This window comes from Ictalurus punctatus, chromosome 20 (assembly GCF_001660625.3).
Source record: "Ictalurus punctatus breed USDA103 chromosome 20, Coco_2.0, whole genome shotgun sequence".
NCBI lineage: Eukaryota > Metazoa > Chordata > Actinopteri > Siluriformes > Ictaluridae > Ictalurus > Ictalurus punctatus.
In genome coordinates this window covers 17,174,354-17,190,085 of record NC_030435.2, presented here as the reverse complement: position 1 = coordinate 17,190,085, position 15,732 = coordinate 17,174,354, and the positions used below count along the sequence as shown (strand labels likewise).

Sequence of the window (15,732 nt, the reverse complement as noted above, 5' to 3'; positions counted from 1 at the left end):
CACGGGTTTGTGACAGGCTTTTTTCCATGGTGCTAACCGTAAAGTATGGCTTTACGGTAGGGCTGTGAGGTTTATTGGTTATTTAAAAACGGGGAGGATCCACTCTGTGTCCCGCCCTGACTTCCTGTTTCAATGGAAATTACGTCAACACGTCGAATAACGCTAGACGTTTCAAGGCACTCGACAGGGATTTTAAGCACGTGTATAACCCAACTCTGAATACGAGTAAGTTTACTCATGTAAATATGAACATAACTTTTTTTGCCATCTCTGAGTACGGCCTTGAGTTAATAGTTATGAATATAAGTAGGCTACGCGTTAGAGCACCGTATATAGTTGTTTATAATTAGGATTTGAAAGCGGCCGTGTTTTACCTCCGTCTGCACCATGGCTGGTCGTTGTGTGCGCAGCATTTTGACAGTTTGGAAGATGTCCACAGCTCCTTCATAACGCATCCTCTCCAGCACAATACTGAGAGTGATGAACACACCTGTCCTACCCACGCCCGCACTGAGAGAGAGAGAGAGAGAGAGAGAGAGAGAGAGAGAGAATCAACAGTGAAAAACAGTGTGTGTAATATAAGTCAGTAAGCAAATGAGACAGATGAGGTGTGAGGAAAAAAGGAAGAGACGGTTGACTCCTGCTTAACGAATCACTCTTGTTTGATTAATTATTCAGTCTAATGTGAGGCAGCGCTCATGCGCGTGTTATCCTGACCCTTCTTCTGCCCTTTACAGCCCCTGTCATTTTTCTTCAGGATGTTAAACTGCTGTGTATTAAACCATCACAGTAAAACTCTGGAGTAAATATAATTACCACCAAGGTCAGACATGTCAAACTGAATTTTGTTCAGACCACAGTGGCATTTTTGTGTGCAGTGGAATGTGAGGCTAATTCAGTTTCTTATGGTCATAAATGCATCTATTCTACAGACTAACATAGGCTACATCAATAATGTAGACAATAATATAGAATAATATAAAGCGGATTATGGTGCATTTCTAGGAAAAAAAGAGGAGTTAATCAACACACAATTAAGATGTATACACTAATAGGTGATAAAATGTGTTATACTAATACCTCTATATATCTATTGTCAGTTGTGGTATTAGCGGAATAAAACGGGCTCACTCTGCATCATTTCTATGTGGTAGCTGCTGTAAACACACCGTGCTGTGTGTGAGGCTCAGTTTGAATTCCAGCTTTAGGCTGTTTCTGATCATTCGTCAGGTGACCACATTTGCTTTTGTGTCATGATGATAACTGTCACGTTATTTTTTTTTTGCAAACAAATCACAACATTTTGGACAACGTTCTCAGTCTCCCAAATTTCCAAACCGTTCTTTGCTAACTCATTTTCGACTGGTGATTTTGGAAAAAAAGAAAAGCTAGCTGTCTGGTGATGCATTTTGGGGATTTAAAGTGAATATGCTGGGTAGGTGTGTATTCCCAGCTATTTTAATATTATATTTTATTTGTCCTTGATCGCTGGTAACTCCTGAACCATTGACAATACAACAGTGCGGTTTGCAGAGGACAACTGAATTCCCCTGTGTCCTCAGAATAAGCACTGATAAGCAATATAGAGTTGTGCACTACAGCTAGAATCCAGGTTTAAGTTTCAGCTGTGCCACGTGACTATTGTGGTCTCCGAGGACATTTATATTTAACCAGCTGCATGTGCTGCTGCCCTGTATTCACAAGAGGTCAAGTGCTTTTTTTTCAAGGGCACAGTAGCAGTAACCGTCAGCGGAGCTTGCACCCGTGACCCTTTGAGTAAGAGCCAAGTTATCTCCGATAGGGAGAACAGTTCTACATATCAGATCTCTAGAGTACTACAACAAACCTGCAGTGGACAGAGATTGGCCCGTCCTGCCCAAACTGCTCCTTGGTTTTATGCACCTGCCCAATGAAATCGATGAAGCCCTCTCCTGATTTTGGCACTCCCTGTTCGGGCCAATCAGTGAACTGGAACTGCCTGACTGTTCGTGACTGTCCATCCTTCAGAGAGAAACACAGAGCAGAACATCCGCACGATGAGAAAACGATCAAACAATGGACGAAGAATGAACGTGTATCGTTCAAATACCTGACAAAGAGGATCTGTAATAGGCTTCACTTAGCATTAACATATAATGATATTTAAACCACAGCACTGTTGAATTCTCAAATCAAATTGGTTAAAAGGTGTTGATTCATTTTCTATAACAGCAGCTCCGAGGATTAGACTATAAAATCATTGATATGGTTTTTAAGTTTTCTGTAAAGACACGTTAAGTAAGTTTTCCATCATGGGAGAGCCTTAAAGATAGAGAACTGGTTTCTTGGTAACATGACAAGCTGCAGATTTCTTCTTACTAGAGAGTTAACAAGAGAGAGTTAACTGTTTAATGACTGAAAGGGAGGGATTAAAACTGTGTAAGCCATTTCCTGCCAAAACAAATTAAAACCATAATTACATTGATGTTACTCAGAATTATGTCTCAGTACTTCATGTTTCAGATGTCAAGTAATAACATTTTTCAAATTTACTACTTAATATTATGCTGCATTTTCCTCTGTGAGAAGGTTTTCTTGACACGTGAACAGGGCACACACTTATGACAGCATGCCTATTTAGCTATCATATAATAATTTAGACAGTTTTTTTGATGGATCTCACCACCTTTAATCTGCGTTATAATTGACAAGCAATTAAGCACATATACGGCAAGTTTGGGTTTCAGTTTTACTTTTCCCAGAGCCTTTTTCCTCATCTGACCTTGCCACAGCTATCGAGACCAATTAAACACACTCAGTAATCCCATTTATGTTACATCTCATTAGACGACACGCTTGCTAACTGCAATCTTTCACTTAATAGTTTCTGATGGGCAGTGTAGATAAAAATCATTATTCTGATTCAGTACTCACTCTTGCATCTGTAACTTTGAATTCTCTCAGGATATACTGAGGCATGTTGTACTCAGCCATGGGGTCCACCACAAAGTACTGGTAGCGGGCGGAGCGTTCTGCAGGCCAGTACTGGTGGCATTTTTCCTATGTGTGCACACAGACATAAAGATGAAGAAACACAGTATTTTGAACACTTGAAGCCACAGATGCACTTAACGCTCATACACTGTGCTTTTAAAATTATGACTCAATATGGAAACTATTAAAATTACAGAATGATTCATTATGTGCTTGCCTTCATTTCTCTAATGTCAAAATATAATATAATATAATATAATATAATATAATATAATATAATATAATATAATATAATATAATAATTACACAGTGAATATGTTTCTCTGTATGACCGAAATGTAACAAGGTGGAATAACCTCTAATTCTCGTGCTAGAATAAAAGAGATTGCTACGTAATGAACAGAATATGGGGTGCACTATTATATTGCCCTGTTTTATTCAAAACACAATTCAAAGTAAAAGCCTCAAAATAACATGGTTTAATCGTTTTAATAAAATTTTTATTTCAACACAATTAAGGCATCAAAGCATGGTAATGAGTTTTGCTTGCTTAATCTAAAGCAACATGTATCTCAGCTTCTAACTAAATTAAAACACTAAATTTAAGGCTAATTTCTAAATTGTGTTATGTTGCAGTTCGTCACCCACCCTCCCTATTTCTCTCAGTTTGGTAAGCATGACCACGATGGTGGAGTTGTGCTCCCACAGCATCCTCCAGAAATCCTCTGTGGTCTCCGCTAAAGGACCTTGTGTGGCGATATATGCCTTCTGCTGCCTAAAAGAGGAAAACATGGCCATACACACTCAGAATACATTAAACCCTGGGGTAAATGCCGACGTGTTTTATTCCACACAGCAGATGTGGAATAAAAAGAGAGGGTGTGACCTGGTATACTAATGAGCAAGCACACTCTATACAATGTTATTTAACCTGTAATGCAGTTTATGATTAAGTTTGACATGCTCATAGATCATTTCTTATTGTATTATTTGCCAGTAGATGAAATGACTATACATGAATTAAATATGTCATATCAGTACACGTACTAATTATGCCTCACCTTTTAACATAGCAATTTAACATTTTGGTAAAACAAGCATGTCAAGTACTTTATAATTAGACAATGGAAATAAACAATAATGTTGAACTGAGAAATGCATTAAAATAACTTTTTATGTTAATGGAAACAATGTAGTTCCATTTGAAAAAGTGTGAGATCTGTATTGCTCTAATTAGGCACTTGCAGCACAAGACTATTTGTCTTTAAATTATTTTATCTGTTGAATTCAATGGTTAACCATCATACCTTTATTTAATAAAGCACACATTTACAGTCCACTCACATGATCTGTGAGTTGGCCAGTTCAAATTTAAATACAGTTTGAAATCTTTGGTTAAACACTAACTGAAAGGTTCCCAAACGTTTCGGAAAAACAGCCCCAAATGGACATTATGGATTTTCTGCGACCCCAAGCCTTGGTCTTTTGGTTTCCATCATGCATGTAAATGATTGATTTTATTTTATTTTGTTTTCTTGACTTCTATTATGCCACTGAGTCAAAAATCCCTCCATGTTGTCAAATAACTAGAGGAGATAGATGGACAGAGAAATTTGTCCATTTGTTATTGCTGAACTAATGCTTGTGCAGCGTGTCTAAAATAGCTATTATAGCATGTACACTTGTCATTTCCATGTGGCTTCTTTTAATGCGATTCCCAGTAACATTTCAAAATGACAACACACAAAATCCAGCTTTATATTTAGAGCGATAATTGCCATATTCATTAGAAAAATAAATGACAAAATGTGAAGATTATGAGTTTCTCTCAAGTTATAAATCAAGCAATATCACCCCCAGTTTGAGAATCTTTGCTTTAATATTTCTCTTATTAAAATGCCATTTTGTACCATTTGTTTGACATTAATAATGATTAAAATAAAAAACTTTGGACTGGCAGTGTAGGATATTACGTATATCACACTTAAACTCTCAGATTTAGTTATTCATTTCAAAGCATTAAAATGAACTACTTCATTAACTACAGTGAGATTAATGCAGTACGTATTCAGTTTTAGGAGTGAGGAATGTAAGTCAGGACTTTCTAATGGTCCCCAAAATCCGACTCTTTTAATGTACACAGACACCATCATGTCACAAAAACAAGCTGATATAAAAAAAAGTCAATTTAGTCTGAAACAGTGTTATGATCTACCTGTATCCATCAATAAAGCTGGCATTGATGTAGTCAGAGCCATCGAGGCCTCTGATTGGCTGCAGGCACACACGGGTGGTCTCATATGGCATGATGTTTACCAGCCTGTTCTTGAACTTGTTGCAGGGCAAGTTGGCTGTCACAAACCTGGAGGTGTGAGCTTTAGTGTTCGCCAGGCGCTGTGAAAAAGAAAGAAAACATATGTTTAGTGTTCAGGAAACACAATAAATTAGACAGATAGGTTATAAAGAACAAATTCATAGATCAGACGAGAAAAATAAAGATTGTGAATAAAAGTGGCAAAATGATGAAAATAAAATGGTTAAACAAGTACCATCACTTTAGTACCAATATAACTTAAAAGTCATGGTTAACCAATTTAAAGGGGAAGTTTGTAATTTTGCCTGAGGGGAGAACATTGAGGGACAACATTGTTTTCCATTGCGGAAAACATTGACAAGCTTCCGCAATCCCCCAAACCAACCCCACTCCCTCTGTTCAAACTATTTATGACTAGTGAGTTGTCAGTTAATGCTGTGCAGCCATGTTAGTACTGCAGTCAGGCCCAATTTCTGGGCCAGAAATGAACAAACTAATTAGATTCATTCATGCAGGATTGCAAATCACAGTTTTTAGATATCTTTTGATTATGACTATGATTATTACAGGTTTAGAAGCATGTTTAAACATTACAAATTCCACCTTTGCCAAATGCCAAAAAGTTTGACTGATAAAAGTTCAATATCTTAAAAAAAAAAACGCTTTACCTGAAACTCACGGCACACAGTTATTATAACATGAAGATGTTCTTTTAGTAAAGTGGAGTTTTATAAGGCTCTGCCATTAACGCCTCCTACCTCAAATGCAGCAACTGTAAGGATTTTGAATGACCCCTCCCACACTTCTCCGGGACTCCATCCGGCAGAAGGTTCTGGAGCATCCGTGCTACCACCACCAGACTTCAAAACTGCTTCTTCCCTGAGGTAGTCAGACTTCTCAACACACTGCTACCCCCAACACCCTCGTGGTCTAATCAAACCCTTCTTAACATCTAACACAGGGGTATCCAATCTTATCCGGAAAGGGCCGGTGTGGGTGCAGGTTTTCATTCCAACCAAGCAGAAGCCACACCTGAGTCTATTGAAAGCAAAGATGAACTGATTGAACAGGTGGAATCAGGTGTGGCTCCTGATTGGTTGGAATGAAAACCTGCACCCACACCGGCCCTTTGTGGATAAGATTGGACACCCCTGATCTAACCTTTGTACGACCATCTTCGCACACGTGCACTCTAACTTATCCTTCATCCCAAATGCATGGTAGTGTAGAGCCTACTATTTACAGACAATAATGTGTCCTGGTTTTCTCCCATTCAATACTGTTCTGTTGTCCTGTCTAGTTAGTGTGCACTGTCCTGTGTATTTATTGTCCTGTGCATTTGTCATACATTTATTATTATTATTATTATTATTATTTATACCACATCTCATTGAATTGAATGCTCGAATCTGATTGGTCAGAAGTTGTACCCTGAATGATGGGTTATTATTAATGCACTTAAGCATTGTAATCATTGACTGTGGTATAAGCGAAATAGCACACTCCAGACTGCGCATTTATACGAGAATAATGCTCCGCTTGCAGTATGGTCTGTCATGTGTTGTTCCTTATGTATATTATTTATGTAGTCCTGTGTACTGTGCTGCTGTATTGTTATGTGTCGTAGCATGGTCCTGAAAAAAATGACATTTCATTCTAATATACATGAGTTATATATAGTTATATAGACTTGACATTTGACATGGTGTCTGTACCTTAAATTCCAGTGCCCTGCCTGTGACGTGCTCGCCGCTCTCCACCTGTGCCAGTTTCTGCATGTAGGAGTAGAGGCTGCGTGCTGCTACCTCGGTGTTGCCACAGGTGACAGCCTCCAGCAGGGCCTCATGAATGAAGCTGTACTGATCCTCTGTCTGCACCATGTAATTCCTTTGAGAGCGCATCAGCGTCACATGACCATAGATGTCCACGGTGCGCTCGTGACGGATACGTTCCAGCATTGCATCGATCACGATGAAGCAGCCTGTACGTCCTACACCCGCACTGAGAGAGAAGACGAGAGAGAGAGAGAGAAAGAAATCATTGTCAGGATCATTCTAACTTCTCATTGTGTGTGTGGATGATGTATAATAAATTCTCCAAAGACACATTCCGTGACCAGAGACAAGATCCAGCCGAGTTAATCAACCACACACTGTAAAGCTCAAAGAGACAAACAGAGCGAGACAGAGGAGGAGATTTTATAAGCTGCTGAAATGGGAGAAGAAATCAACATCTTACATTCTATTTAATCCTTATTAGAGGCCACATTACAGTTCTAGAGGTTGTCTATTCTTAAAATTACTTATGGGAAATATGCTGAAAGATAATACGCCTTTTGTGGTATGGAGTCTGCAATGGCGAGACAAATGGAAACTCAGTTTGTATATACTGTATATATGAGGCAGTCTGGAAAAACCCTTTGGATGTGCCTGCGGCTGAGTTCTGGTAAACAGCCAAAAATGTCAATACAATCAGGTTTTGATCAAAATATATATATTTTTTACAAAGATGTGGCTGATACTGATGCTCATAGGTACGTTATAAAATAGTTATAAATTTTCCATTGTAAACTTATATTATTATCTGTTCAATTGTAACTAATGTAATTTTCCAAAGCAGGTTAAGCAGATTAGAAATGGAGAGATCTGCAGGGCTCAGGATAATTATGAAACCCCAATCCAACTGAGATAATATAGCGATGACAACAGAATAATTAGGAACTCTTAAAAGAAATTAAAAAATGAGTTCAGGAACAGATGTAGATTTCCAGAACTTTGTATAGAAATTGTCTAAATTTGGCCATGTGAAGGGTTTTCGAGGACACATACATACATACATACACATATACACACATATACATATACAATTTTAGGACTATACAGCCTGAAGGTATTCACATCCATATTGAAAATATGAACAAAAGTCCTACAAAACTACATCTAAATGACAGAAACACAGACATTAACAAAGTTTATCTTATTCACTTTTATACAAAGTGACTTACAGTTTAGCTGAGCAGTTGAGGGTTAAGAGTCTGGCTCACGGGCTCAACAGTGACAGCTTGACGGGAACCAAGAGGTAAACTCACAACCTTTCAAAAAGTAGCCCAGAGCCATAACCACTGAGCCACCATGTCTAAATGCCCCCTATCTAAAGCCAAATAATACTGAAACCCATAAAAATGGATGGACTGTGTGCATGTATGTGTGTGTGTGTGTGTGTGTGTGTGTGTGTGTGTGTGTGTGTGTGTGTGCGCGCACGCCCTGCATACTGACCTGCAGTGAACGATGATAGGCCCTGCATCTGGAGGATTACAGGCTTTAACTCTGCGCAGGAAAGCCAAGAATGGAGTGGGATACTCGGGCACACCGTGATCAGGCCATGCCGTGAACTGGAACTGTCTCACCTCTCTCCTCTCATTACAGCCACTCTGAGAGAAACAGAGACAAAGACACAGAGGGGAGAAAAGAGTTTAAACTAAGGCAATAATAGGGACAGTAAAATGAAAATAATGTTACTGTCTATTTCCCTCATTAAAGCGCAATATATAAATACATCCTAATGATTAGTGTATAGTAATAAATGTATTATGGGAAAAGTAGTATTGATTAATAGTTTCTCAGTTCAAGCTTAATTCAACTGCCTCTGTGCAGCCAAATATACAGAACTTTCATAAATTTGTAATTAATATTTGGGAATTTCAATCGTGCCGAATTTGTTGCTGTGAGTGTCATTAATTATCATTCATGAAACAGGAATCTTGTATTTAGTCAGTCAGGTGGTTTTCATAATTCAGCTCGAGCATTCATTACACTTCAAGTTCTCTCAATCAGTGCTTAAATTCACCAAAAACTTTTAATTCAGCCACAAAACCCAAATGTGGGTGATTCCTTTGTGTGCGTGTGCGTGTGTGTGTGTGTGAGAGAGAGAGAGAGAGAGAGAGAGAGAGAGAGAGAGAGAGAGAAGCCTGATATGTGATACACTCTCCATGAGGGAGGAAGGTAATTATAGAGCCTGAGTCTCCAAGTCTCTGGAGGAAAGCGTCAGTAAGAAACACAGAGAATGTCAACTACTGAGATTAATTTAGACAGCAAGTCATGGAGAAAGAGCTACGAGCAGAGAATGTGAGACAGGCAAGGAGTAGAAAGAAATATCACCTGTTAGTGGAACTGAAAGTAGACAGTGTGAGAGAGATAGAGCGATAGAGCGATAGAGCGATAGAGAAAGGGAAAATGATTGGCTGATGGGCTGGGCAAGAAAACAAACATGAAACCTAATAGATATTTTGTAGGTATATTTTTATATACCTTATATGCATATCTTATTATCAATTGCATAGTTACATTAAAACACACACACACACATATATATATATATATATATATATATATATATATATATATATATATATATATATATATATAAAAAAATATATATATATATATATATATATATATATATATAAATATATATATATATATATATATATATATAAATATATATATATATATATATATATATATATATATATATATATATATATATATATATATATATATATATATATATATATAATAGATTGTATAATAAGTTCTGATCACCTTGTGCAGTGAGAGGGTCCGCACGCAGAATGTGGCGAGCTCCATGGTGTCCAGCAGAGTGACCTGCACCAAGCCGTACGTTTCTGTGCCTCTGCTGGGCCAGTACTGATCACACTTTATCTACAAAGAGACACACAACGGCCATCAATCACACACATACACAATGTGTTCAACACAATTAGACACAGTGTGTACATAAAGATAGACACATATGCATCTACTGTATGTACAATATACAGTACAAACACACAGTATATTATATTTTATACAAAAAGACACTTATCCACAAATGTAAAAAATAAATAAATAAAAAGAGGGGGGGGGGAAGAAATTAAAACGCATTAACCAAGGATAGATTCAAGAAATATATAGTGTAAAGTACAATTTATTTACAGTCAAACACTACAACAATGCTACTTTTCTCCAGATGGCTAAGGTATAAAAGAGTGCAATAATGACAAACTAACGTGTTTCGATACACTTTTTTTTTTTTTTTTTGTCAGAAATGTCAAGGTGGACATATTTCCAGGCAAATGCTGATCACCACAAGTATCAAAAATGTTAAGATTGTAGTTTATAACTGCAAAGCCACTAGCTAGTTTTAAAAGGCTACTGTACACTGATTAGCCTAGCATGGGATTTCTAAGGAAAAAAAAAAAAGGGCAATGTGCACCTTAGGTTTGAAAATGAGATCCGTTATTCGTCTATTTGTATTTCATTACCTACTATTACACTGACAGTGTGGACTATGGTAAACAATTGTGTAAACAAAATGCTGAAATATTCGCTAGATCCAAATGCTAGCTAGTTTTGATGGAAGCGTATCTATGTTCCCAGGGTTCTATGTTCCCCAGATTTATATGGCACATAAGAAACACATGAAAAATGGTTGTATGTTCCGCACTCAATATAATAGGCCTAGACTTGAGGGAACTAAACAAATTGCTGGGGTCATGGAATCAGACATGGAATCACATATTCAATGTTTTTGAATCTAACTTTCATGACATTGTGATTATGTATCTAAAGAATAAAAATATGCTAGTGTATTTTTTCTGCATTTATTTTTAATTAGGTGAATTTTTAGTATCTTTTATTTATTTATTTATTTATTTATTTATTTTTATCTGTGACTGACATCTCACAGCTGAAATGTCCAATTACCCAAGCAGTGATATTGTTACATTATGTGACATATAAATCTGGGAAACACAGGACCCTGGGAACATAAGAATGACCTCATTTTGAACCTCAGGCACAAAAACCAGAGAGATCACTTAACTAAAAACCAAACAAAACACAAAAAAACCCATCTGGCTAATAAATTCACCACAGCCACAGCTAATAGTAAGAAGCTAATCATGAAAATAAATTGACAGCGCCTTTTGACACATTGCTAACAAAAACAGATGATGCATTTCACACCTCATCTCTCATTATCTTTTACACATTACAGTAAAACTCTCTCATGCACACATACCCACACAGAAACACCTAAAGTTACACTTCCTGTTACACTAGCATAAATATGGGTTGCTCTCACGCTCACATGCCACACTTCCACTTCCACACCCACTTAAAAGACTCTTACCCGTGATTTCTCCTCCAGTTTAGTCATCATAACTATGGAAGCAGCTCTCTGCTCCCACACCATCCTCCAGAAGTCTCCGAACGTCTCTAGCAGCGGGCCCTGAGTGGCGATGTACGCATTCTGCTTCCTGTAGCCATCAATATAGTTTGCGTTGATGTAGTCGCTACCTATAATGCCTGAAATAGACAAGCAAGAGGCATTAATGGTGTGAATATTTGCTTAAATATATACATCTGAGTCACTTCCTTGATATTCAATTAAAACCCCTCTCTCTTCAGCAGCAATTCAAAATGGCTCAATCGGTGACTTCCCTGAATGATAAAAAGAGCGGCTTGAGTCCAGGATTAGCTGTGAGGTGGGTTAGAGAGAACGCCTATAACAACCCAGTCCCATCTGAGTCTGTATTTAGCCAGACAACCACTTAATAAAAGGTGGGAGCTCAAGATAAATACAGTGTCTCTTATCAGGCATATGCACATGGAACTTCTTTAATCCGAAGCCAGCACCAGTTTGTGCACAAAACTTTCACTGCTAGTGGTTCTGTAATGTAAATTCACAGCACTCAAACTCAATGGTAGTGCTTTAGAGAGGGGCCAGTAGTAGAGCAGCGAATGGGCAAGCAATAATACTTTGGTTATCTGCACTATTGGAGGCAAAATTTAAACTGTTCCCATTACAGCAACGCAAATAAGGGTGGCCTTTATGGCAATCCGACAAGACCGGTAATAAAATGTGTATTAGCATCCGTAAATCCAAAACGCACAAATCAGTGCTAAGCAATGACCTAATATTTCACCGTGCACATCAGTGAAGCAGTGTATTAAGTAGACCTACAGTAATTCTCTCCTAAATGAAGCAAAAAACGTGCTTCAAACAATAATAGACATGCTTCAAGTAAAACTCCACAGTGAAACACATTAAATGTGTTTATATTGAAATATATAGTTTTTATGATGCTCCTAGCAATTCTGATGCTAATCTGCTGGTTGGAACTGTGTTTTTGTGTTTTCTGTGAGAAGCTAGCTCTGTGTGTCATTCTTCTAGTTCACTGACAATGGCATTTAATAGGAGAAGAAATTTCAACCACCAAGTGATAATGGTCCAATTTCACTGTTCTGCAAAACAAAACATTTTCCCTGCAACGTTCAATACATAGTTATGCCCGCGACTCGACTCAGCCCGGCTAGTTAGCGATCCACGTGATAACAGGCACGATGACGCATTACATGAAATCTGAAGCTTTGAAAGCTGAGCTGTCTGAATAGAGTATACAGCTGAGGAGGTGAGAGGATTGGACAGACTAAAGGACTAAAGCGCTGCTGCATCACTCTCTTTAGGTAGAGATCAAGCAGAGGCTAAATCCTATCGGCATCACTATCAGCATGCCACAAATTGCATTGTGGGTAATGTAAGAAACTGTTGATGTTGATGGAAGTGGTTTAAACAAAAACAAAACAAAACAAAAAAAACACAAAAAAAAAGGTCAATTGTATTTCTTTAATAAATAAATCTCACGTGTTTATTATAAAGATTAATAGGGGAGTGAGGATTTTTCTTTTAAATACAGAAAAATGTAGTGCATTTATTTTAGGAAATTCTTTGACACTGTATTTATGAACGTTACTAACAATGAACACCAGGTGGCAGCCTCTTGAAGAAGCTGTACATTTCTTTTTTACTCTCTTTATTTAATTAAACCACAAACCAAATTATGCATTCAAGCCATTATACTATGGATTAAATGCTGAAAGCAACTGAGAATAATTAAGGGCCTTAGATTTTTTTTTAATGACATAATTAGGCATATTTACACACTGATATTTCCCCACAAATGCAATTTTCTCAGTTCATTCACTCTGGATAGGATCATTTGTCATCATTTTATTTTCAACCATCTTCCTAGCTTATACTAATGCTTTTTTTTTTTTCTGGTTGCATGATGTTTAAACGATCTAACAATTCGAACAGGAACTGACCCGAGCTCAGTGATACTGCCTATTGTTAATTAGGGTGTGTGCTGCAGAGAATCTAATTAGTCCACATACATGCACAGACACATGACTGTTTGATGAGCCAAAAGGAATCAGAAAAAAAGATGTGGTTCAGTAATTATGACTTCCTGACCCTGGATCTAAATTTACTGTATACAGTCTTCCAGGAAACTGGTGGAACGGCAAGGCCAATTCATTTGTTTGCGCTATACACCAAAGACATTTGGATTTGAGATCAAAAGATGGACATGAGACAACAGATCAGAATTTCTGCTTTCATTTCCTGGTATTTACATCACGATGTGTTAAACAACACAAAACATAGAACCTTTTGTATCAGACCACTCAATTTTTAGGTGAACAAAGTATAGGAACAGAGAAGTCTTGAAGTAAATTAAACTAAATAACACTTAATATTTGGTTGCAAATCCCTCACTTCCAATCACTGACATCACCAATGATTTCTTCTTTTGATGATGCTTTTCCAGGCTTTTACCACAGCCTCTTTCAGTTGTTTATTTTGGGACAAAATGTTCCTGTAAACTTCTGAATTCATTCTGCTGCTACGATCATGAGTGACATCATCAATAAAGATTAGTGAGTCCATTCCAGAAGTAGCCATGCAAGCCCAAGCCATCACACCAGGAGCTTCTATGTTTTGGATCCTTTCTTTCTCCACACTTTGGTCTTTCCATCACTTTGGTAGAGCTTAATCTTGAGTCCAGAATTTTACTTTTCTCCCATAGACAGCTCTCTGTTCTTCATGTTGGTTTATCCTTTTTTTATCCAACAAATGTCTTCACAGGTGAATCCTATGGCTCAAAGCAAGAGTAGACATTCAGAGCTATTAATTGTTTAAACAATCAATCTAACAGTGCACACCTGGGCAGCAAGAAACACAGTTATCAGTCATTAGTAATATGTTCCAATATTTTGAATCACTTGAAAAAATGGGTGTTTTCAAACAAAAGGTACCACGTTCTAAGTTGTTTAACACATCGAGATGTAAATATGAGGAAATGAAAGCTGAAATTCTGATCTGTCATCTCATATTCATATTTTGACCTCAAACCCAAATGTCTTCAATGTATAGCAAAAACAATAGAATTGGCCTTGCTGTTCCAATACTTTCAGAGAGGACCGTATGTTGTTAACATTTTTTCCATCATGAAAGCCACTGTAATTTTTTTGTATATAAAATACCATCCAAAACAAATAAACAAACAGTCATGAATAATTCCTTTACACATTACTACACCTGTGGAGACAGGTAGCTGATGGCGCATGCTTCTACAGGAAAATAATCAATGAATAATCAATGGTGTAATTTAAGTTATCAAGTTTTGAGTTCTCTACATGCGTGTTTGTTTTGCTCCTGTCTCCGCCCCTGTCCTGTCATTGGTGCGTTTCCTGATTGTGTCCAGGTCTTCTGTGTTAAACCCTTGGATCAGCATCTCTTTAAATCTCTTTAGCCTGTTGTGTTTACGTCTCATTGTGAAGACTTATTGTGTGTATACCTTGTGAGGCTTATTTCTTGTTCGTGCGTTCCCTTTGGTTTCTAGTAGTGCTTCCTGGTTTAAACCCTCGCCTGTTTCTTTACACTCTTGTGTCATGCCTATAGCTACTACATGTTACAAAAAAACCATGTTGGATGACATAATGATTTGGGAATTAAAAAAGCCATTAAATTTGGGAAGATGTGGCTTTTCTTATGAAAAAAAAATGCAGAGCCAGTGTACAGACTGTGTGTGATATATAAAGAAAAATCTAGCGAGATTGCAGGTTACTACAATAACTGAAGAGGTAGTGAAAATTGCATTTCACCTGTAGGAAAATTTGATTTCACCTCCTACAGCTTCAGAAACACTTTGCTTGCACAGCTGATGAAGGACTTTTGTCCACAACTTTATGTACTGCACTGCAATTTCTTTACTACCACTATTATAGATACGGTATACAGCTGTGTAAAGAGGAGACAAAGTTCTTTCAGCTGTACCATTCACTGGTGCGAGGATGACTCTGGTATGATCGTAGGCAATGACGTTAGCATAGCGGTTCTTTGGCTTGTTCACTTCCAGGTTCGAGTGCTCCCATGTGAACTGCTGCCCGGGATCAACGGACTACAACAGAAGGGGGAGATAACAAGAACTTCAAAAGAGCAGAAATATTCATAAAGTCACAAAGAACAGACAGCAACAGAAATGTGAATTATTGCTGTTTTTCCTCCCTGATGAATAAACATGCTTTCACCTAGTCCTCAAT

General features: G+C 37.6%; 1 protein-coding gene across 4 annotated transcripts in view; it reads right to left on the bottom strand.

Moving 5' to 3' along the window:
- Positions 1 to 15,732, bottom strand: part of LOC108280702 (receptor-type tyrosine-protein phosphatase S) — a 154,905-nt gene that overhangs the window by 5,322 nt on the left and 133,851 nt on the right. For all 4 annotated transcript variants that reach the window (XM_053688644.1, XM_053688643.1, XM_053688645.1 and 1 more), the window contains exons 19-28: positions 15,467 to 15,590; positions 11,480 to 11,655; positions 9,889 to 10,008; positions 8,563 to 8,717; positions 7,003 to 7,288; positions 5,189 to 5,367; positions 3,622 to 3,748; positions 2,914 to 3,039; positions 1,847 to 2,001; positions 375 to 510 (exon numbers count right to left, since the gene is read on the bottom strand). In XM_053688644.1, the coding sequence (XP_053544619.1) occupies positions 375 to 510; positions 1,847 to 2,001; positions 2,914 to 3,039; positions 3,622 to 3,748; positions 5,189 to 5,367; positions 7,003 to 7,288; positions 8,563 to 8,717; positions 9,889 to 10,008; positions 11,480 to 11,655; positions 15,467 to 15,590 (1,584 nt within the window). The remainder of the gene's footprint in view (positions 1 to 374; positions 511 to 1,846; positions 2,002 to 2,913; positions 3,040 to 3,621; positions 3,749 to 5,188; positions 5,368 to 7,002; positions 7,289 to 8,562; positions 8,718 to 9,888; positions 10,009 to 11,479; positions 11,656 to 15,466; positions 15,591 to 15,732) is intronic.